Genomic DNA, 22,755 nt, shown 5'->3' with positions numbered 1-22,755 from the left:
CTTTATGTGCCACGTTCACACGCCTGTCTCAGTCGACGGTGTGCCAACTTTGCATATTCTGCTCAAACGCTCAAAATGTCATCTTACATCAAAGCAAAGCTAAGCAATTCTCTACAACTCTCTTTACATTACATGTCCAGAATAACAAAAATTGATAAATTATATAGATTTGAAACACAGAATGTTTTCCCAAAGCAAAACTACATTGCTGCCTCAGAATTATGTGGCACACAGGAGGTGTACATTATGGCACATTAAGAGTAAATTATGCCAACAACAGATATGCATATTAAAGCTGTCAGAAAAGAAGAAATCACTAGCTTCTCTTACTTTGTTATCATTAATGGCTAACAACACACCACTTACATGAACTATATGTACAACTAAGTGCATCACACAGGTCTGTAAAACTAGACTAGTATTTAGATTTGTAATTTTTGCGAAGTTCGCAAAAATTATTCAAATCTAAACGGTCAATTTAAGTAAACAAATAAAGACCCTCTTGAGTTCAAAATTTACAGGAGGTTTCCAAATGTGACCGTGCACCTCAAAATGAACATAAAGTCGCACACACTGATTTTGCATGAGGATTGAAAATAAGTGAAATGGGTCAACCTAGCCGAACTTGACTTTTTCATATTTTCTGAAACAGCAGGTCTTCTTTGACATTATGCTAAAATATGGTATCATAAAACGGGCAGGAAAGTGTGTTTTTTTAGCAGTTTATCTCGAACATTTTTGGTAGAATAGTGTGATTAGGTGTGTCTTTAGATTCCTTTTTTCATTTCTGAGAAAACTTGTCCACACTCTTCACTTTCAACTCTAATAACTTTTGAAAGGATAGTGCTACTGCTTTGAAAGTTGGCATTAATTATGGACAGAATGTGTTAATGAGGCATGCTTAATTGTCCCCGCTGAACGAGTTCGAGCAGGGGACTATGAAACGGACTCCGTACGTGTGTGTGTCCGTGTGTCCGTCCCTCTGTGCGTCCGTGTGTCCGTCCGTGCGTCCGTGTGTGATCAAAATGTTTAATTTGCTACTTCTCTGTCAAATATGAGCCAATTTTGATTCGGTTTGCTTTATATGATAGCACTACATGGGAGCTTTGAAACTTCTACGCAGAATTTCAGTTGTGACCTTTGACCTTGACCTTTGACCTATATTGTACATTTTGCTTCAAAATGCTACTCCTTCGCCATTTCTAACCCGATTTCGATTCCGTTTGCTTTATGTGATGGCACTAGGTGAGGGCTTCAAAACTTCTACACAGAATTTTGACCTTTGACTTCTTTGACCTTTGACCATGATTTTTGACCTATATTGTACATTGGCTACAAAATGCTACTCCTTCGCCATTTCTAACCCAATTTCTATTCCGTTTGCTTTATGTAATGGCACTAGGTGAGGGCTTCAAAACTTCTACACAGAATTTTGACCTTTGACTTCTTTGACCTTTGACCTTGATTTTTGACCTGTATTGTACATTTTGCTACAAAATGCTACTCCTTCGCCATTTCTAACCCGATTTCGATTCCGTTTGCTTTATGTGATGGCACTAGGTGTGGGCTTCAAAACTTCTACACAGAATTTTGACTTTGACTTCTTTGACCTTTGACCTTGATTTTTGACCTATATTGTACATTGGCTACAAAATGCTACTCCTTCGCCATTTCTAACCCGATTTTGATCCGTTTGCTTTAGGTGATGGCACTAGGTGAGGGCTTCAAAACTTCTACACAGAATTTTGACCTTTGACTTCTTGACCTTTGACCTTGATCTTTTTACCTATATTGTAAATTTTGCTACTAAATGCTACTTCCGGCGGGGACATATATTACGCACCGCGTAATTTCTACTTTTCCTTGTTTCAGTTTAATTTGATATTGTTGTTACTCTGGTGGTTTACTTCCTGTTTTTTTGTCCCATTCATCGCACAGCCAGCACGGTTTGGTAAAGATTAAGTGCTTGAATAGACACTGTACTTCAGAGCCTCTTTTCTCAGTTCACACTTTTTCTGAGTTTGTGCTTTCTTTCCAATACTTAGATAGGTTAGGAGAGTCCATTTGATTTGAGTTATACATCATTTTAAAGCTTAAAGTCTGCTCTTTCAGAATATGGTCTTAACTAAAAATTCATCCCTGGCGACTTTTTGTTTGTTTTGAGGTGCAGGGTCACAAATAGTGTTTTCTTCAATACCTAAAGTGTTCTCACCAATTTTTCAAAAATTTGCATGGAAAAGGGATTGGCTGTCTTTAAGCTTTGAATCCCATGGTCTAATGTTGCAAATAATTATCATTCTTTGTATTGCAAATGTAATTTAGACAAATTTATTAAAGAGAAAATCAAAGTACCAAAGGTTTATTACTTTTTTTCATTTATGGCAATTTCTCTGTTTTTCTTTTCAATGTTTGTTGTGTCTTGAATAGTTAATGATAACCAAAAGTTATGAAATTTCAGCAGTAAAAAATTTGCATTTTAGAATTATAATTGTAAAAAAAGGTTGGGCTATATACAGTTAGTGCTTGCTTCAAAACATCTCTGGCAGAACAATTTAGACAAGCAATTCACAGATAGTGCAAACTAACTGTGCTATGATTCACATCTCATGTTTACAAAATTAATCTGGCTGTCTGGGATTTTATAAATAGAATACCAAAGTCATGATTCACTTTCTTGCTGTATTATTTTTTCACTTTTTTTTTGTTTGATATTCACAGAAAGTGTATAATCTTTATAATTGTTATTCCTGTTCCCGCATATTTGTCTGCATATTTCCTCGGGGGGAGATTTCACATGTTACCATATTGGTATCCTCAGTCTTCAATTCTCCAACATCTACATGTATGGGCATTAACTGCCCAAATCCAGAAAGAAATTCAATCAGCCTGGGGCATCATGGGTGTAACAGCATTAGTTGTGAGAGAAAGAAAGGAAAAAAAAAGGAAGAAAGAAGAAAAAGACAAAAGGAAAGCATTGAGAGAAGATATCAATGTCTTATTTGAATGACTTTTCCTTAATGTGTCCTTGTCTAGCTGTCAAAATAAGTTTCAAAGATACTCCAAATGTAATACCACCACCTTAAAACATAATACATAATTATATACTGTGCATATCTCGTGTGGTCAGATTTTATCCTGCCTTTTTCTAGGCTAGCACAATAGAATTCACAAATTACTCTGACAAGGTCATTCAGAGATTGTTTGGAACTCATGATGGACAAAAACGTAATTGATTTCTTTGAAGAAGGTGTTGGCATATTGTTTCATCAATGCTCTTTGTCACATTTCATTCAGATATCAAATATTAAACTAATTAGGTGGTTTTTTTTTCTTATTTCTTCCAAGCTTTTATACTCTTAGAAAATTATGAAAATGAATGTATATGTTTACATTTATCATTGAAATGTTTATATATATGCCTACCCCACTTCACAGCAAAAATAGAACAAAACAAACAAAAACAACAAATTTCACACATGCACAAACACATGGAGCAAAGACACAAATTAAGCATACAATGTACATGTACAACAGCAAAAAAAAAAAAAAAGAGGGAAAAAAAAGAACAACCATGATGTGATGGAAAGCAGGGTTACCTAATCAGTGGGATAAAGCATAATTTAATGTACATTTTCCTCTGGCACACATGCATGATTAATCCTAGGCTTTTTGTCTATCTGGAGACATGATTACATAATAATGTGGGCAAATGTCCCCACTGTGCCACATCCAGTAAACAGTGTGAAGCCAGCAGTCTTGTTTTGATGCCCTTTCACAAACATATCCTGCCTTTCAATTTTGAGCAGATATTTGGTGGAAATTGAACAGATTACCCAATAGAAAAACCTGTATCTCTGCGTATTAGCCTATGGTATCCCTCTTAATTTTTAGTCAGCTATTTTGCATAAATTTATGAAATCTCTGTTTCCTAGATCATTAAACTTTATTTTAAAAGTCGTTTACAAAAGGTCATGGGGGTCACCAGCCTCTCCCCAATGTGATAAATATACATTTGAAAAGATTAGGCAAAACAGGCACACTAATTGTTAATTGATTAATTGATTGATTGATACAAAATGTATGTGTAGCACAAAGTCAGTTGAACAGAGGTTTATTATATTGCCTGACTATAACTGGTGAAGCAGGTTAAAGTGATTGATTAATGGTGTGTTTTTTTTTCACAATCATACAAGGTGTAGACAAACAGGTGTTCTTTTATACATATTTAAACCTGAGAATTACATGTACCTGCAGTTCAAAAGACAAAAATCATTCTACCATAAATAGTAACACAAATACAGAAGACCATCATTTTGAATGAATGATAGACGAGAGACCGGAGCAACATATATGGTTAATCAAAACAAAGCTTGACAAAGCATGAAATGCATTTTTATTTTTCAGAGGCTGCTCAGCCTAGAACACCAGATTGCTATATATATTGATGTTTGGGGCATCAAATATTGGCAGTGCAGTGTATGCAGTTATCATACTGTTTGATGGCACATACCTGTGGTTTGTTTGTTTGTCTATTCTTTGTTGATTGTTTTTAATTGTTTCTTGTCTGTGATTAGAAATGTTCAGTATTTATCAGTGTACAATAGAATCGAGTACTGTTTGTCATATCAGCAATCACAATATTGGAATTATCAGTTGCATATGATTGACAGTTTTGTTATATTCTGAACCACCCAGAGTGCTATTTGTCTATTAAAAGTACATATGTGACCGTGCACCTCAAAACGAACATAAAGTCGCACACACTGATTTTGCGTGAGGACTGAAAATAAGTGAAATGGGTCAACCTAGCCAAACTTGACTTTTTCATATTTTCTGAAAGAGCGGGTCTTCTTTTACATTATGCTAAAATTTGGTATCATAAAACGGGCAGGAAAGTGTGTTTTTTTAGCAGTTTATCTCGAACATTTTTGGTAGAATAGTGTGATTAGGTGTGTCTTTAGAATCCCTTTTTCATTTCTGAAAAACCTTGTCCACACTCTTCACTTTCAACTCTAATAACTTTTGAAAGGATAGGGCTACTGCTTTGAAAGTTGGCATTAATTATGGACAGAATGTGTTAATGAGGCATGCCTAATTTCAGTTTAATCTGATAATCCCTTCATTGTTGTTACTCTGGTGGTTTACTTCCTGTCTTTTGTCCCATTCATTGCACAGCCAAGTATGGCTTCGTAAAGATTAAGCGCTTGAATAGACACTGTACTTCAGAGCCTCTTTTCTCACTTCACACTTTTCCTGAGTTTGGGCTTTCTTTCCAATATTTAGGTATATTAGGAGAGTCCATTTGATTTGAGTTATACATCATTTTAAAGCTTAAAGTCTGCTCTTTCAGAATATGGTCTTAACTAAAAATTCATGTCTGGCGACTTTTTGTTTGTTTTGAGGTGCAGTGTCACATATTGTCAAATCAGCAGCTACTGCTCTAGAATTAGCATCAAACTATTACTTGATAATAATGATAATAATAATAATAATAATTGCATTTATATGGTGCTTCATACTGATGTTTCTATAAAGCGCACTTTTGTTACTCATACAAATAGACTAGAAAACACAATAACATTAACAAAATCAGCATTAACAGTAACTAAAGAAGAAGAAAGAAAAGAAGAGAAAAATACATGTGATACAATGGTACAATAACTCATAACTGTGTGCGCCTCCAGAAAAAAAAAAATACAACTGATTAAATAGGTGAGTTTTGAGAAGAATTTTAAATGATTCAACAGATGAGGCATTCTGAATATAAAGAGGGAGTTTATTCCAAAGAGTGGGAGCTATGGAAGAGAAGGCTCGGTCACCATAACGGGTTTTTGTACGTGGGCCATGAAGTAATTGGAGAGAGGAAGATGAACGGAGGGGTCTGGCAGAAGAGGAGGAGCATGAGAGAGACTAGGTTTTGAAGATATATGGGTGCAAGATTACATTGACATACACATGTGAAGGGTGTGACAACAAAAGATGCTATTGAAAGTACAAAGCAAGTACACATACAAGATGCACGAAGTAAGTGTACAACACTGGACACTGAAAATGGCAATACAGAGTCGGCTACAGTATTAAAATACAAAATTCAACTGCTTAAATATACAGCTAACTTAACAACAAATTGACTGGAAATGATCTAGCAAGATCCTTGACACAAACAGAATACAATATAAACAACCATACTGCAAAAATGCAGCAAAAACCTGGTAAAAGAGATAATATAATCTGAGCCCTAATTGAGTGGGAATACCTATGGAGGCGCACACCAAAAAAAACAACAACAACAACAAAAATTGATTCTGTATTACAAACTGCACAAAGCAGGTTAAAAGTTTATTATCCATGAGTGATAAAATGAAATGTTTCTTGAGAGGACTTTCACATAGACTGCATTTTTCTCTCAAAATTTGTTTCTTCATTTTTTGTGTGTGATGCATCATTAGGAAAATGCAATACCATGTGAAAATTTCTACAGATTATGAATTCAAAATATTGTTAAAGCTACTTCTGGTTCGTTCACATATTCAGAAATATGATATTTTGTAATGAATGTGGTCAAACAAAATTTAATGTTAATCTGATAATCCCTTGATAGTGATTGCCTTGTTCTACACTCATTGCTCTTCATGAATAATTATTATCAAAATGACATAAATCACTTGTTTGCCCCCTTAACTTTGAACCCCTTGTTCTTTAAGAATGTCATGATATCTACATTTTTATTTTCTTTGATAAGTTACAAACATCCTTTTTGGTTGGTAATAGTATATCATCAATTTTCACAGCTGAGATGGGCAATTAACAATTATGTGCATTTGAGTATCATAGTTGTTTTTTGTTTATCTTGTTTCCTGTGGGTTTTTTGTTTCTGTTGTCCCATCCATGATATCATAGGATGCCAAGAAAGTTCCCTCTTTTTTCAAAGAAAGCTACCAAAGAATCAATCAGAAGGGAAAAAAAAGAATAAGTAAATGAAGATCCTCTGTAGTGCTGGTATTAGCCAAATTATTTAATGCAAGCTGGATGTGAAACCCTATAGAGACAACAGAGTTACAGAAGGTCTGTTCGTTATTCCCATGAAACAAACAAGAAGTAAAAACTAATCATCTTTTATTAGGAGGGAAGTTAGAAAAGAAGACATAGATCAGAAGTTCGATCAGAAGTAAAAACAAAAAATACTTCCTCTGTAGTAAATATGGTACACTGTAGTTCTAATTACCGGTAATGAAATTCTTATTATCAAGGGTTGTTTTTTTTTTACTTTTTTTTTTTACTGCAACTGATTTACAAAATACCCTGCATTGACGTAAATGAGCACCAAATTAATCTGCGTTTAGTGGAAGCAGCAATATGAAACATCAGGTCATAATATGTTTTAGTACTACCCAAGTATGTACTATGTATTTTATGGTTTTGGGTTGTCCATCTGTATATTTGATAGTCCTTCCGTCGGTAGTCACTTTTGAGGGCTGTGCAACGTAGAAACCATTCAAAGTATCATAAAATTTGGCATATTTTGTATGTATGAGTGGACGAGGTTGTGCCTATCAATTTCTAGTGCACATGCCCAAGGTCAAGGTCAAATTCTCAAAAATGTCATTATTCCCCCCATATCTATGCACTGCCTAACGTTGTCTTTTCAAAACTTAGTGCGTGCATCTAGTACCAGATAAGATTCTCTATGAAGAGTTTTAGGCCATGGACCATGGTGTCAAAGGTCAATGGTCAAGTGGAAATGCAACCCAAAAAAAACCCCCTTTTTTGTCCATGTCTTGAAAATGGCTCAAGGTATCATCATGATAGTCTGTACACATACATGTACTGTCTGACAGTGATTTTCTTTAATAGGACCTTTTGGGGTCAAAATTCAAAAGTCAAAGGTCAGGTCAAAATGCTAAAATTGTACTATTTTATGCCGAAATTACACTTTTTCTCTATACCTTGGAGAGTACTCAATGCATAAACTAAATAAAACATGCATTACTGCACAATTGTAGGGAAAGATTTTGGCCATTGGGTCTAGGGTCAATGTTCAATTGTCACTATTTTTCCCAAGTATTGAAAATAGCTCAAAGTATTGTTTTGAAAATGGATGTTACCAGTTTGTGATTATTTGAAGAATTGTGGTCCATGGGGTCAAAGGGTTTTTTCTTTCTCCATTTCTCTATTCAGGTGTGTCAGATTTTGAGAATGTTAAGACGACGTTTAGGGAAAGCAGAAGGAACCTAAGTGAAGTTCTATCTGCTTGTGAGGTCATGGACCATGCCTCAATGGAGGTAAGTGAGGAGACCACTTTAAGTTGGTGCAATGGCCAAATGCTAAAATGTGTTCATGGTATAAATTGTGACCGTGCACCTCAAAACGAACATGAAGTCGCACACACTGATTTTGCGTGAGGACTGAAAATAAGTGAAATGGGTCAACCTAGCCGAACTTGACTTTTTCATATTTTCTGAAAGAGCGGGTCTTTTTTTACATTATGCTAAAATTTGGTATCATAGAACGGGCAGGAAAGTGTGGGTTTTTTTTAGCAGTTTATCTCAAACATTTTTGGTAGAATAGTGTGATTTGGTGTGTCTTTAGAATCCCTTTTTCATTTCTGAAAAACCTTGTCCACACTCATCATGTTCAACTCTAATAACTTTTGAAACGATAGTGCTACTGCTTTGAAAGTTGGCATTAATTATAGACGGAATGTGTTAATGAGGCATGCGTAATTTCAGTTTAATCTGATAATCCCTTCATTGTTGTTGCTCTGGTGGTTTACTTCCTGTTTTTTTGTCCCATTCATCGCACAGCCAGCACGGTTTGGTGAAGATGAAAGTGCTTGAATAGACACTGTACTTCAGAGCCTCTTTTCTCAGTTCACATTTTTCCTGCGTTTGTGCTTTCGTTCCAACATTTAGATAGGTTAGGACAGTCCATTTGATTTGAGTTATACATCATTTTAAAGCTTAAAGGGACATTCCAGACGATTTTCACAATTTCACATCATGTAGTACATAAATTGACAACTCCATGTATAGATTTGTGGAATTTATTGTGGTTTTTGAGCAGAGAAACGATATTTTGAAAAACCTTAAACAAATTACACTGAGCAAGGATGATGACATAGGAGGTTCGCACATTTCAGAAATGTAGCAGTGTAATTCCATTACAATACCACTTTTGCTTGCGAGTTCACCTGTGTATAATCTATGCATGCCTTCTTCTTTTGTTTTGCTTCCTTGATCCTCAACTCATACATTCTTATGGTGACTCTGCCATGTCATCATCCTTGTTCATTGCAATTTTTTCTAAATATTGAAAATATTCTTATTCTTCATCCCAGTTATCGCAAATTCTAAAACTCTGTCTCAGTATAATTAATTTATAGTTGTTCAAATGTAAAAATCTGAAAATCATCCGGAGGTCCCCTTTAAAGTCTGCTCTTTCAGAATATGGTCTTAACTAAAACTTCATGTCTGGCGACTTTTTGTTTGTTTTGAGGTGCAGGGTCACAATTATTTGTTGTTGCAGTGTTTCCTGTCAGACAGTTCAATCTGTCATTTTGGTTATATATATATATATATATATATATATATATATATATATATATATCTTCATTCATATCTATCCATTAAAGTACACATCTGTATTTTCCTTGCTAAGGATATGCAGAAAAAAAGTCAACATTATAGCTCAAAATAATTCAAAGTATTTATTGCATAATATGTGGCTTAACTAATTATTATATTCTTATGCCCATACAGTTGTTTCGATATCCATAAATGATAATTTCATTTCATCAACTTGAATATATCACACAGAATTATTTTGATCATTTTATAGGTGAAACTTTCCTTTCTTCCAAGATGATCATCACTGACTACATAGTATCCATATTGAATACAAAATGAGTGTAGCCATATTTCACTAGTATTAAAAGCAGAAAATTAAAAAGGCTCGAGACATCATAACAGCATGTCAAAAAATTTGAAGTTTTAGTTGAATCTCCTGGAATTTTCACCAAAAAAAAAAAAAAAGTGATGTAGAAAATGAAAGTACAGTACTTATATCAAATTACTTCCAGAGACCTGCAGGATCACCAAATTGAATGGGAGTGAAAGTGTTGTATGATCTGCATGAATGCTTTATTAGTGAAATTACTGTATACACAGTCCAACGATGTCAGGAGGATTTTACAGTCATCCCGTCTTGCTCTTCAAAAGTCAGTTTCATTTGCAACCATGGGTGAAATTTATGTTTTTTAAAGGGAGTTGAATTAAACAAAACAAACAAACAGAAATCACACAAAACAACAACTCATGTAAAACACACATACACACACACACACACACACACATTCGGGAAGAAACGGGAGGGGATGAGGGAAGCAACCTTTATGCACCCATGGACGCACAGACACCAGTTATCAGCATATTCATGACAAGGCTTCCAGCTTTTAAGCTACAAAAGAATGACATATCTTCTTGTTATTCTGTTTGTTGTTAATAGGTTTTTATGCCTCCGCCACGAAGTGGTGCCGGAGGCATTATGTTTTCGGGTTGTCCGTCCGTCCGTCCGTCCGTCCGTCCGTCCTTCCGTCCGTCCGTAATGAATTTTGTGGACAGGGTAACTATCAAAACCTTTTGAGGTAGACTAATGAAACTTGGTATGTATGTGTATTAGGGGGTGAAGTTGTGCCTATCAACTTTTGGGTGCACATGCTCAAGGTCAAAGGTCAAAAGGTCAAGGTCAAATGCTTAAAATTGCACTATTTCCCCCATATCTATGCAATGCCTGAAGATATTTTCTTGAAAATTAGTGTATACATGTATTACCCAATTAAAATTCTTTGGTGAAAGTTTGGGGTCATGAGGTCAAAAGGTCAAAGGTCAAAAGGTCAAGTAAAATGTTAAAATTTCACTTTTTTCTCTGTATCTTGAAAATTGTTCAAAGTATCTTTATGGAACAAAGTATACATGCATGTACTGACTGTCAGTAGTTAGCTAGGGAATTTGGGGTTTATGGGGTCAAAGGTCAGGGGTCAAAGGTCAAGGGCAATACTTCGAAATTTTACTATTTTCCTTATATTTATGCAATGCCAGCAGGATTATTTTTTTAAAACTTAATGTATGCATGTATATTACCCACTAGAGATTCTCTGAGATTTTTTTTTTGCCAAGAAGGTCAAAGGTCAAAAGGTCAAAGATCAAGTGAAAGTGCTGAACTTACTACTTTTTCCATATCTCGGAAGCGGCTCAAGTAATCTTTAAACTTAGTACATATTTATGTGTGTTCTGCCTGACAGTGATTCTCTTATGAATCAAAGGCCAGATGAAAATGATAACAATTTACTGTTCAATACAGAAATTGCACTTTTTCTCCATACCTTGAAAATTACTCAAGTGCGTAAACTTATGAAAGGGTCAAAGTCGAAGTTAAAGTACATGCTCTCCTATTCATCCAATTAAACATAGGTCAAGGAAGGTAAACATTCGATGCATTTGTGACAAACATGTTACTTTTTTTTACATCGCAAATGCGTCTTATGAAAGAGAGGTCATTGACAATTGGCAGCAGGATGTCGATCCTGGTAGGATCTATTTTTGTAGGTGGATTGTAAATTGTCCTGTTTAAAACATGAGCTTTCCTTTAGTAAGCAAGCCATAAAAAGCATTAGCACAGTTTGTCTCTGCTTATCAGTATGGAAATGGAAGAATTCATTTTGAATTGTAAGAAAAGTTTGGTGCTTTAAAGGGAAGGCTGCAGGGGGGTGAAAGAGCATTAGCCTGATGTGAACCAAGGTATTATATTACTTTTGTATTAAATCTGATAATTATGATTTGATACGTTATATGAAAAGTGGAGCTTCAAGAGGTTTTAAGCTAGTATGATGTGTGAGTGTGGGCGTAAATAGGAAAACATATACAGTTGGATTGGGCTTTAACCCTAACTAGGCCGCACTATTTAGGTCGAGTTGGGGGGGGGGGTCCTCCCAGGCCCCCTCTCCAGATCTCGGCCGTCGACCGCGTGATCGTGACGAAAATTGACACACACATTGCCTATGATGTAATCTAAAATACCATGAAGTGAATTTTTCCAAAAAATTATCATTTATGCTAAATTATGCTAATTTATGCATAATGATACATGAAATCAGACTATTTGGTTTAAATAATAAAATAAAGCTCAAAACAGGCACATTTTTGAGTAAATATTCTTTATAGTGTCCTTAGCAAATGTAATTTAAAAAAATTGTGATATTAGAAAAAATTCTTAAGTATTTTATTGTTTTTTGAATTTCTTATGTATTTCTGTGTCTTTTCGACTTTATGTTTTTCATTGTTTTTTCAATGAAATTTGTCCGCGACATTGCTTCAAACAAGAAAATATGTTATTCATTGATTTTAAACAGTAAAACACCAAAATAATCATGCTTTTATGAAATTTGCCTGTAAGCACAGTTTGCATGAAATTGTACACGAATTCACGTTTTTGAGCAATGTTTGGTCTGACATGCCTGTCTTGGAGGCACCCCCCCCCCCCCCCCCAGCCTAGCTATGGTTTAAAAAGTGACATTCCAGAAGTAGCTTAGTGTGAAAATGTACATTTTAGAAGTATGTTTTTCATCGGATATTACCACTAATTGGAAAGATGCATTATAAACATGGATGTTAATGTGAGACGGCGTCTGCTTTTTAAAATGTGGACATGGCAAACCTTGAAATAGAATGAAACAATAAAGGACAGAAAAGACAATATGAGAGGTATTCGTTCATAAGATATTTATCAATTTATTGTTTGACATCTCCAAATCTCCTACAATTTACAGATAAAAGATAGTCAAAGCAATTGTAATTACAGTAATAAAGAAAAGACACAATACAGAAGTTTTTGTAAAATCTAGATCTAGATCTACATGTTTGTTCAAAATTTGGGATATGTGTTTTACACCAGAGTACAACTTTTAAGAATCGGCCCTGTCTGAAGTAGCTTCTGCTTCTTTTGCCAACAAGAAATAGAATTGTCAGTAATGTTCACTCTTAATTTTGTATTGTAACAATCATAAGTCAAAAGATGTTTGAAAAAACTTTTATTGCATGTGCTATTGCTGTGATGTAATGGAAATGTTAAAAAAATAGGAATATGTTAATGTTCATTTCAATGGCTGTCCAGAAATTCGTTTCAAATTAGTCTGTTGCTTCTTTGATAATGGTCCTGCATTATTCAAGTTCAGGAATAGAGAAAATTTGATATCTTCAATGAATTATCAGAGTTGTGTTGGAGTATGGGGAGGAAGAAAGAAAAATGAACATGTGCAAAGGGGAGATTTGGTGAATATATATTATATATGTATATATATATATATACATGTATATATAATATACAATATATGTATATATATATATATATATATATATGTACATACATGTATATATATATATATATGTATATACATGTATATATATATATATATATATATATTGTGTGTGTATATGTGTGTATACATGTATTTGAATGGGAACATTTAGAGAATACAATGGTCAAGTTTAGCTACATAATGTTAGTTATGACTGTGTGATTTTTTTTTCTTCAAAATATTGTTGGAGAGAAAAAAATAGTTTCAAAATAAGCAATGTCACGAATTAAATGTGTTCATATTTTGCAGTCCCTTATTCAATGGTACAATTGTATTTTATGAGATCTTTCCCGGGATTGTTTTTGTTCATCTATATTGAAATAAGGCTTTTTTTAAAATTATTTTATCAAAATGAAAAATGATCTTTTCAATCTTATGAGAGGTTCTCCGAAGAGAAATTTGTCATGTCAGTGATTAGTGAAATAACAAAAATAAAGATCCATTTGCAAGGGGAAAATATTTTATATGAAAAAAAAATCTCACATTTCATGGTTTGTAATCTTTTGTTGCATGATGGTAGCCGGAGGTTCTTTTTTTTTTTTCTTGTCCGTTCATATGTTTTTCTTTGTTGTTGTTTTTTATTGTTTTTTGTTTGTTTGTTTGTTTGTTTTTTGTCGTTGTTTCTATAATCCCAGGTTATTGTCAATGCTGTAGGGTTGTCAAACCCACTTTCTGATCACCCGTTTTACATGCTGGTGGAAACCTCTGGGTCAAATTCTGCACACGATGAGGAAAAGCTGAATTCTTTTCTAGAAAGTGCCCTCTCAGCCGGTTATGTAGCTGACGGAACTGTAGCAACAGAAGTGTCAAAAATTCAGGTGAATGACACAATTTGTGTGGAGACACATGAGCTTATTGATAAGGTCCGAAGAATTTATTATAAGTAAGGTTGAGATGTATCGTGAAACATTAAATCACAAATAAGTTGCATTTATGCCACTATCATTATTGTTTGACAGTGCACTGACAAATGCTTCAGTGTACATGAACTAACTACACAGATGGGTAAGAGAGAATTAAGAAAAATGGAGTTCCTTTCATTGAAACTTACAAACAGTTGAAACAAAAAAGCTTAAAGAAGAACAGAAATATATAAGTCTCCACTTCGAGGTTGATCAGAGAAGTGAGACCTTCATCGTGCAACCGAACAAAAGAAAAATGCTTATTTCATAGACTCCCCAACACAATGCCAAAGAATTATGAAATGCAATTATTCTGAATAATGTGACATTAATTTTATCCATCTTTTTATCTTAAAGAGAGAAAGAAGCATATCGACAGATCTATCGTTCTTGCCGTCATAGTTTTAATTTCCTTTGTTAAAATGAATACAGTACAGAATCTCCCCTGCTGAAGTGAGGTGAAATCCTACTCCTTGAAAGTTGTCTGAGTAATACAATCAAACGAAAGAACTTTTAAAGCTTTAATAAACGTTAATGGAACGAGCAAGAAGTAAAGAGTAATGATATAAGCCAGTTCGCAGTTCCACTTTGCGCATGAGCAGAAGAAAGGTCATTCATACAAACAGGCATGTTGGTTTTTAAATTCACTAGGGTAAGCATCTGTGATGTAATGATTATTTATGTAATACCTCTAAATGCTGCTTGCCAGCACATCCACTTGACTGCAAAAGTGTTATTTGGCAATATCAATAGAAAGAGATTGTTAATACATTGTACATTCAATTCAAAATAATGAAAGGGATGCTTTCCCAAGTGTTAATGGACGGAACATTCTGGTCATCTGGTCTAACCAAGTTCATTCCTTTTTGGACAGGTTCAATGAATTCCATAATATTGTTTAAGTAAAGCTTGCGCATTATGTCGCTTAAAAACGAGTGAAGTTCCCCTAACCGACTGAAAAAAAGGTCACTTGCACCAATGTGCCCATTCATGCACCAATGTGCCCATTCATGCTAACTCTGAACTGGCTTATTGCTCCAGAATTTCAGATTGTGCTATCGATCTCTACTGCGCGGACAGCAGAGGAGATGACAATGTTGCTGCTCCACAGATATTCAATATGCGTGTGTAAGAACATTTCATTTTGGAAACTGCCGGGTGTGAGGGAGATGTCCATGAAACCATCTGCGAGTGGGACATGAGACAGCGTCCAAAGAGTTGTATTTGAAGTGGTCCTTTTTTTCTTTCTTTCTTTCTTTCTTTCTTTTTCCTCATGGTGTCTTATGATGCAGGCGCTGTGGGCCCTGCGTGAGCGGATAGCTGAGGGCCTTGTAAGAATGGGCTGGTGTTTTAAGTACGACCTTACCATCCCCATCAACCATTTTTACGGTCTCGTTGAGGAGACTCGTGAGCGACTGTCGGGCACCGAAGCCACCGTGGTCGGGTACGGGCACGTCGGCGACGAGAATCTCCACCTGAATGTCGTCACGCCGCAGTACGACAGCCACGTGCACAAGATTCTGGAGCCTTTCGTGTACGAGTGGACGTCGAACTTAAAAGGGAGCATCAGTGCCGAGCACGGACTGGGTTTCCTGAAGAGAAACTACATCGGGTTGTCGAAAGCTGCCGCTGCCGTCGGTCTGATGCGAGGGATTAAAGCGATGATGGACCCCAAAGGAATCCTAAATCCATACAAAGTGTTGCCCTAGCTTCTAAGAGTGATAATCAGTCGCCGAGTCCTTTTCACAAGCTCGTCAACGAATCAGAGAAAGCAATGATATTCTGTGATGTAATTCTATGATGATGATGATGGTCATATTCATTCACATTAAATTCCTGTAAGACTTGGGCATTGCGATGCGAAAATTATGTTTATACTCATGAAAGCACTCTCACAAGACGTTTCCACATCAGCCCGATAAAAATCCAAGCTCGAGATATTTTTCGCGATTGCAAATTAGCACGCTATTTCATTTCCTGTTCACATCAGCCCGAACATGGCGCGCTAGTTCGCATTAATTATCCTGTTATTTCGGAAATTTCCCGAGTTGGACTCGGGAATTTTTTTCCATCAATTAGCGCGCTAATTTGTATTCACATTTTCAAATAGCGCGCTATTTCGTGATCGGGTTGATTTCCCAAGTCAGAAGATAGCGCGCTATTTCGAAACATCGGACTTCCCATTTATATATTTCACATCAGGTGTATGAAGATTAGTGTCTGTGCGTGTGTGTGTCAGTGTGTGGCGGAGGGCGGGAGGGGGCTATTCATATTCAAAGATGTGTTATCCTCTAAAAAGAAGAAGAAGAAGAAGAAAAAATTATATATAACTGTTTATAAAGATAATGGGTGCTCACATGTGTGCAATTTCCGTAGTATGACAGTGATATGGTCGCATGTTGTAATGATGACATTTTTCAATGACAATATTTCGAGATCGTCCTAGACAAAAGTTAAATTATTTGAGTCGATGATAGCGAGACTAACAAATTCATTATTTTTGTCTTGTAAACAATTTGTTCTTGCAGAGATGCAAGTGGAGACCGTCCAGTGCATAGCATATTAACGTCAGAAACTGTCGCGTATTTCGATCCATTGACTATCGCACAAGATGTCTATTTGTATCTGTCCTTTACTTCCTTTTTGCCACAACTGCGGCATAAAGTTGATATTCATAATAGAATGTGCCTTATGTTTGTAATGTACATGTATGTATATATCTTGTGTGCGGATTATTCTTATGTGTGTACGCGCGTGTATGTGTGAATGTGGTTGTATTGAGTAATATCATGGCTTCTGTATGGAAGTGTATGCAGTGCACTCCCGTTATAACGAATACGGTTGTTACGCAATTGCGGATCGACGAAGTGACAATTCAGGCCTTAACCTTATCCGCTCTGTTTTTTTAATGTTTATTTCTTAGTTTGGTTATAACGGAATTTCAATATAACGACAGAAAGCTGCTGGTTCCGAGGACTTCGTTTTAACGGGAGTCCACTGTACTAGCAATCAAAATGTCTACCCGAGGTTATTATAAACCATGTTCCCATTTTAGTTCTGATTGTGATCATTATCAGTATTACTATTTTTATAAATGAAGTTGTTTCGTTATTCCGCGAAACGTGTATTGGAGGATACTTTGGATTCAGCAGTTTTATGCCATCGCCGCCGCCTGGTCACATTTATATGCGCAATTACGCCGCGTCTCTCGACAGACTTTCTTTAAATTCCGTATGTAGGTGTACGATAATAATGATGATAAAAATTCTAACGTCATCTATAACTTTGGATGGAAAATGCCCACGTGTAAAACGTGTTTATATATATATTTTTTTTAATGAATAAATAAAAAGATTAAAAAAACAGTTCATTTTTTTTAAATCTGATGGGTGCGCTCTACTAGCTAAATATATGACGGATTTCCTTCAAGTTTGATGCTGTATATAGTTATGAGTCAAATCTGAATCCATGTAATCTTTTGCCCCAATCATGCCAGCGTTCCGTCTTTACAGGGTCAAATGTCACACTCACAACTTGTAGACGGCAAATACTCATTCAGGTGTATTTCCATACTTTTTCACTCCTTTTTTTTTTGGGGGGGGGGGGGTGGATGTCATTTATGTTTATTATACTAAATCCCATAATCTTGTTGTAAAACCCCGGGTATACACGCCCGTTGCATTCGGATTCGTTGATATACGGATATTTTTAAGCTATTTTTTTTTATTTCGACTACTTTTATCCTACTTATCATTTTCAGTAATGTTATGCGTGTGTGGTCCTCGTCTCACAGTAGCTGCCTCATGTCAACTACTAGACGCAGAAATCATTATTTTATGCAACGACATGTATACAGATCAATGCACAATGTGTACACGTACACGTATTATGTATACACGTATTATGTCTCTCTGATAGCTGCCGTGTCATCGAATGTAAAATAAAGTCATTATTACAAACTCTATTGGTCCAGCATTTTTGCTACGGTGTGACGTGTGTACGTTTTGTAATTTGGGGAGGAATAAAGCGAGAACATAAAGGTATGAACCCGATACGAGAGACAATGAATCTTCATAAAATCAAAGCTCTTGAATTATGTATCGTGAATATCAGTCAGCTTACAATGCTATACAATTTAGTGGCAAGTACCTGCAGTATGTACTTCAGAATTGAACATTCTTCTCTAGAGAGATCAGGTGTAAACAACAACCTCGAAGTGGAGACTTACATGTACTTCTCAGCCAGTCTTTGTCTATTACCAATCATTCATTGCACAAACATTACGCTTGAGTACTTCTTTTTTCTTCTTTCTTCCTTATTGCATGTATATATTTTTCGGTTGCGAAGAGTGGCTTCTGCTCATTTTTTTTTAGAGCAAAATGGATGCACATAGAGTAGACCTCGCTTAAGTCGACATCGCATAAGTCGACAACTCGCTTAAGTCGACACGATAAAGTCCCGATTTTTGCCTTTGTTATTCCTTGAAAATTTCTTCGTCTTAGTCGACATTTATAAGTTCACAACTCGCGTAAGTCGACCTGATTTCTGAGTGCCAACTGAGCTAAAATACGTGTTAATTCCCTCGTCTAAGTCGACATAATTTTTTCGTTCAAAATATTATCGTCATTCTCTGAAAAAGAATTGTTTTCCCGCTCCGATTCGCAGCATTTCTACTCGGTAATTCGCTAGTGTACGGCGCGGTAGCGTTCGCGCCATGCGTCCATTGTCTTGTACGCCAGAATAGAAAGGGCATACACCCATATACTAGTACATTGGAGAATTACATGTGGTACCCAAATTAGTTCACTCTCCCCCTTTTCTCCTCGTTATTCTCAAAACGCACAAATTTTGTAAACCTATAGGTCCTAGTAGAGAATCATTATCAGAACATAAAATAGGTGTTTCCGTTTATCCGAATATTCTTACGTTGATTATTCCGAAGCGGTATTAGAAACCTGGGCCCATTTTTAGAAAATTAATTAAAATCCAACTACATGTAATTAAGTGCAACTGAAAATCAAATGCAGGTGTATCAAATCACTTGCAACATTGCACATAAACGCAAGTGCGTTGCTGAAAAGGCTTGCGTTTGATAATCATAAATATGAAACTAGGAAATAGTTGTACGAACCCGAAACTCAATTGCGTTTAAACGCAACTCTAAAAATCAAATAATGAAGTCCATCAAATCACGCGCAACGCTGTATTCAAACGCATAAGAGCGTTGCAGAGAAGACTTGCGGGTTTCGTAAGAAACTAGAAACTGCGTCTAAAAGCTTCTCTTAACATCTACGGAGATGCGTTTTTGTTGAAAAGTCTTGCGTTATTTTTTATTTCGTACGCAAAATTAAAAATTAAACGCAACTCTGAAAATCAAATACAATTGCAAGTCCATCATATCACACGGAACGCTGAAAAGACTTGCGTTTGATAATCAAACGAAACTAGACAATTTTAGGGAACTTTTTTTAAAAACTCAATTGCGTTTAAACGCGATTCTGAAAATCAAATGCAAGTCCATCAAATCACTCGCAACGCTGTCTTTAAACGCAAGAGCGTTGCAGAGAAGACTTGCGGTTTTTGTACGAAACTATAAGAAACTGGGTTTAAATGTATCTCTAAACATCTACGGAAGTGCGTTATTGTTGAAAAGACTTGCATCGTTTATTTCGTACGCAAAATTAAAAATTAAACGCAACCCCGGAAATCAAGTGCAAGTCCATCAAATCACACGGAACGCTGAAAAGACTTGCGTTTGATAATCATCCGAAACTAGAAAATTGTAGGAAACTTAAACTCAATTGCGTTTCAACGCAATTCTAAAAATCAAATTCAAGTCCATCAAATCACAAGCAACGCTGTATCTAAAACGCAAGAGCGTTGCAGAAAAGACTTGCGGTTTTGTACGAAACTAGAAACTGCGTTTAAACGCTCAAAAATCTATACGGAAGTGCGTTATTGTTGAAAAGACTTGCAGTATTTTTTATTTCGTAACGGAACTTTCGCCATGACTGAACTTAAGTCTGCACTAGCAGGGGAAAGACATCGCAACATTTACACGTTTCAAACTCGTATACCGAAACGCCTGCTTCACGAACTGTCAATGAAAATATAGCAGCAAATTATTGTTACAGTTCGCTATGCCAAAGGTTTAAATCTCAGACCAAAGTTAAATTAGTCCGTCGTTAGGAAGAGATTTGTTTTTACGAAGGTTAGTAATCCGAAAGATATCGTTTTCGGAATAACAAACTTTTTCTTCTTCATTTTATTTCAGACTGGCCCGCGCCGTACAGAGCGGTAATGTTGCAAATCGGAGCGCAAGAACAATTTATTTTCAGAGTATGGCAGTAGAAATTTAAGCAAAACAAATATGGCGACTTAGGGAAGGAAAATCACACATCATATTTCAACTCAGTCGGCACTGAAACGTTATCTCGACAGAATCATACGAATTCACACGCATATCTTCGCAGCAACGCATTTGAATTTTATCGCAAAGTTGCATGCAATTTGGGGAATATGCGTTTGATTTTTCAAATCAAATTTAAAACGTACAGTGTCTAGAAACGGGCCCAGGTTTCCGATCCCGCTCTCAAAATCTCTCTAGAGATTTGGGAATTGTGCGTTGTCGTTACTAATCCGCGCGAGATTTATGCATGAACTAAAACATAATTGTTGTTAATGTCAGTAGGTATGTTTGGCGGCAAAAGGAGTAAGATTTGGGTTGCGATCCGCATCGTAATGTCACTCTGTGTAGGGGAAAATAGTTTTCATTTATAAGTCGACAAAATGTCGACTTACGCGTAAGTCGACGTGTTTTTCTCAGTCCCGATTATGTCGACTTACACGAGGTTGACTGGAATTATTATGTCTTATATCTTATCACTCTCGAGGACATCTTGGCATTGAGTATGTCACAAGTTTGTATTGGATTTTATCTATAAAGTGTAATAAACATATTTCACATAAAATTAATGGCGTAGATCAGTCGTCAATACAGTATTTATGTAAATCCTGTGTTCATAATTTCATAGAGTGGAAAGGTTGAATGAATCCATTAAGAATAAATGAATACGAACTCCATGAGCTGCATGAATTATTATGAGTGTGGTTCATGAAATAAATAAAGCATGCATGCCATTGGAAAAAGTGCAAGAAAATCAAGCTATGCTGTTTTAAGGCGCTAGAATGTTTTCTTTATCATTTGCCGTCATACAGTGTACGTGTATCATGTCTTGGCAAAAAAAAACTTCAGGTTTCCAACATTCTTTTGGGAGAAAATGAGAAACCTCTTATGAAATACGAAAGGGAACGTAATTCCAGGAGGGATTCGACGTTTATTTAATAAAAATCGGCTTTGAAATGGCTGAGATATCCGAAACAGAGCAATCTTTTATCTGTTTTAACTGTCAGATTCAAATTATACTGTACTCAATTAGTTCGTTCGATAAAGTCTTTGTATTCATTTATGTATGAAAATGAAATTCAGAAATAAACTAATAGTTATAAGTCCAATTCTTATCTGCACCAATACCATATCATCAATTTAAGCTGTTCGGCAGAAAGCAGTTTCTGCTGATGGCTGAAAACGTAGAGACAGAGAACGATTCGCTTTATAAATTCAGTGTGATTTTGATCTGATTCCATAACGGTGGTTGGTTAAAGGGCATGGGTGAGGTGCAGACTGTGAAGATGAACGTGGGATGAAGTCATTGACCTGCAGGTTTTTGCAGTGGGGAAAATGATAATGAAGTAGGCATGAGATGACAAGGTGTAATTAAAGTGACTCAACTACCGAGATTTGAGGGGGAAGTTGACGGATTATTCATCCCTCCCTCTCAACCTTTCCTGTCTCGCCAGCCGAGATTATGCAACCATATTTTTCGAAGCTGTCTTCTTTTATTCTTGGCGGCATTCTGTAAACATGATGAAGAACATGTTTGCGTGGGTTGGAAACATTAGATACGAGATTTTTCTTTTTTTTATCATTCTATGTCGGTCCAAGTCATGGCAGGAATCGATATTAAACGTACCTGTTTTGAAAATATTGGGAAACTAACATTAACTTAAATTGCTTGGACATGACATTTCTTCTTTTTTTCTAGCTTTGTATGTCTGTTTGACTCTCAGTGTTACACTGTAATTGCAATTATGTGATGAGAGAAGATTACTTCTAAAATGGGAACGAATGTTATTTGGAAGTCACAAAGCAGATACATGTATTTCTTGTATATTGTGATTCCCGTTATAATCACAAATTCATACAAACATGTAAAATCATTAATGTATGATTTGTGCTTTGAATTTGTGTACACATGAATGTACTGCGTGTGGGAGTGTACACAATAATCATGTGCGTCGAAATGCGATATTCACAGATTGTGTTCGTATTTCGTTTCGATTTGTATGTCTCTAGTTGAGTAATGGCAACTTTGGTGTGTC

General features: G+C 35.8%; 1 protein-coding gene across 2 annotated transcripts in view; it reads left to right on the top strand.

The window, feature by feature from the left end:
• The window catches only part of LOC139713270 (D-2-hydroxyglutarate dehydrogenase, mitochondrial-like), a 35,746-nt gene extending 19,507 nt beyond the window's left edge, over positions 1 to 16,239 (top strand). For both annotated transcript variants that reach the window (XM_071625025.1, XM_071625018.1), the window contains 3 exons: positions 8,179 to 8,282; positions 14,047 to 14,229; positions 15,606 to 16,239. In XM_071625025.1, coding sequence (XP_071481126.1) covers positions 8,179 to 8,282; positions 14,047 to 14,229; positions 15,606 to 16,022 — 704 coding nt within the window. In that variant the 3' untranslated portion in view covers positions 16,023 to 16,239. The remainder of the gene's footprint in view (positions 1 to 8,178; positions 8,283 to 14,046; positions 14,230 to 15,605) is intronic.
• The last annotated feature ends 6,516 nt before the right edge of the window (positions 16,240 to 22,755 follow it).

Source organism: Diadema antillarum, unplaced genomic scaffold (genome assembly GCF_040938485.1).
Source record: "Diadema antillarum isolate AM-2024a unplaced genomic scaffold, OU_Dant_1.0 scf00000043, whole genome shotgun sequence".
NCBI classification, from domain to species: domain Eukaryota; kingdom Metazoa; phylum Echinodermata; class Echinoidea; order Diadematoida; family Diadematidae; genus Diadema; species Diadema antillarum.
Note: the sequence above shows the minus strand (reverse complement) of the source record. Positions and strands in the feature narration are given on the sequence as shown.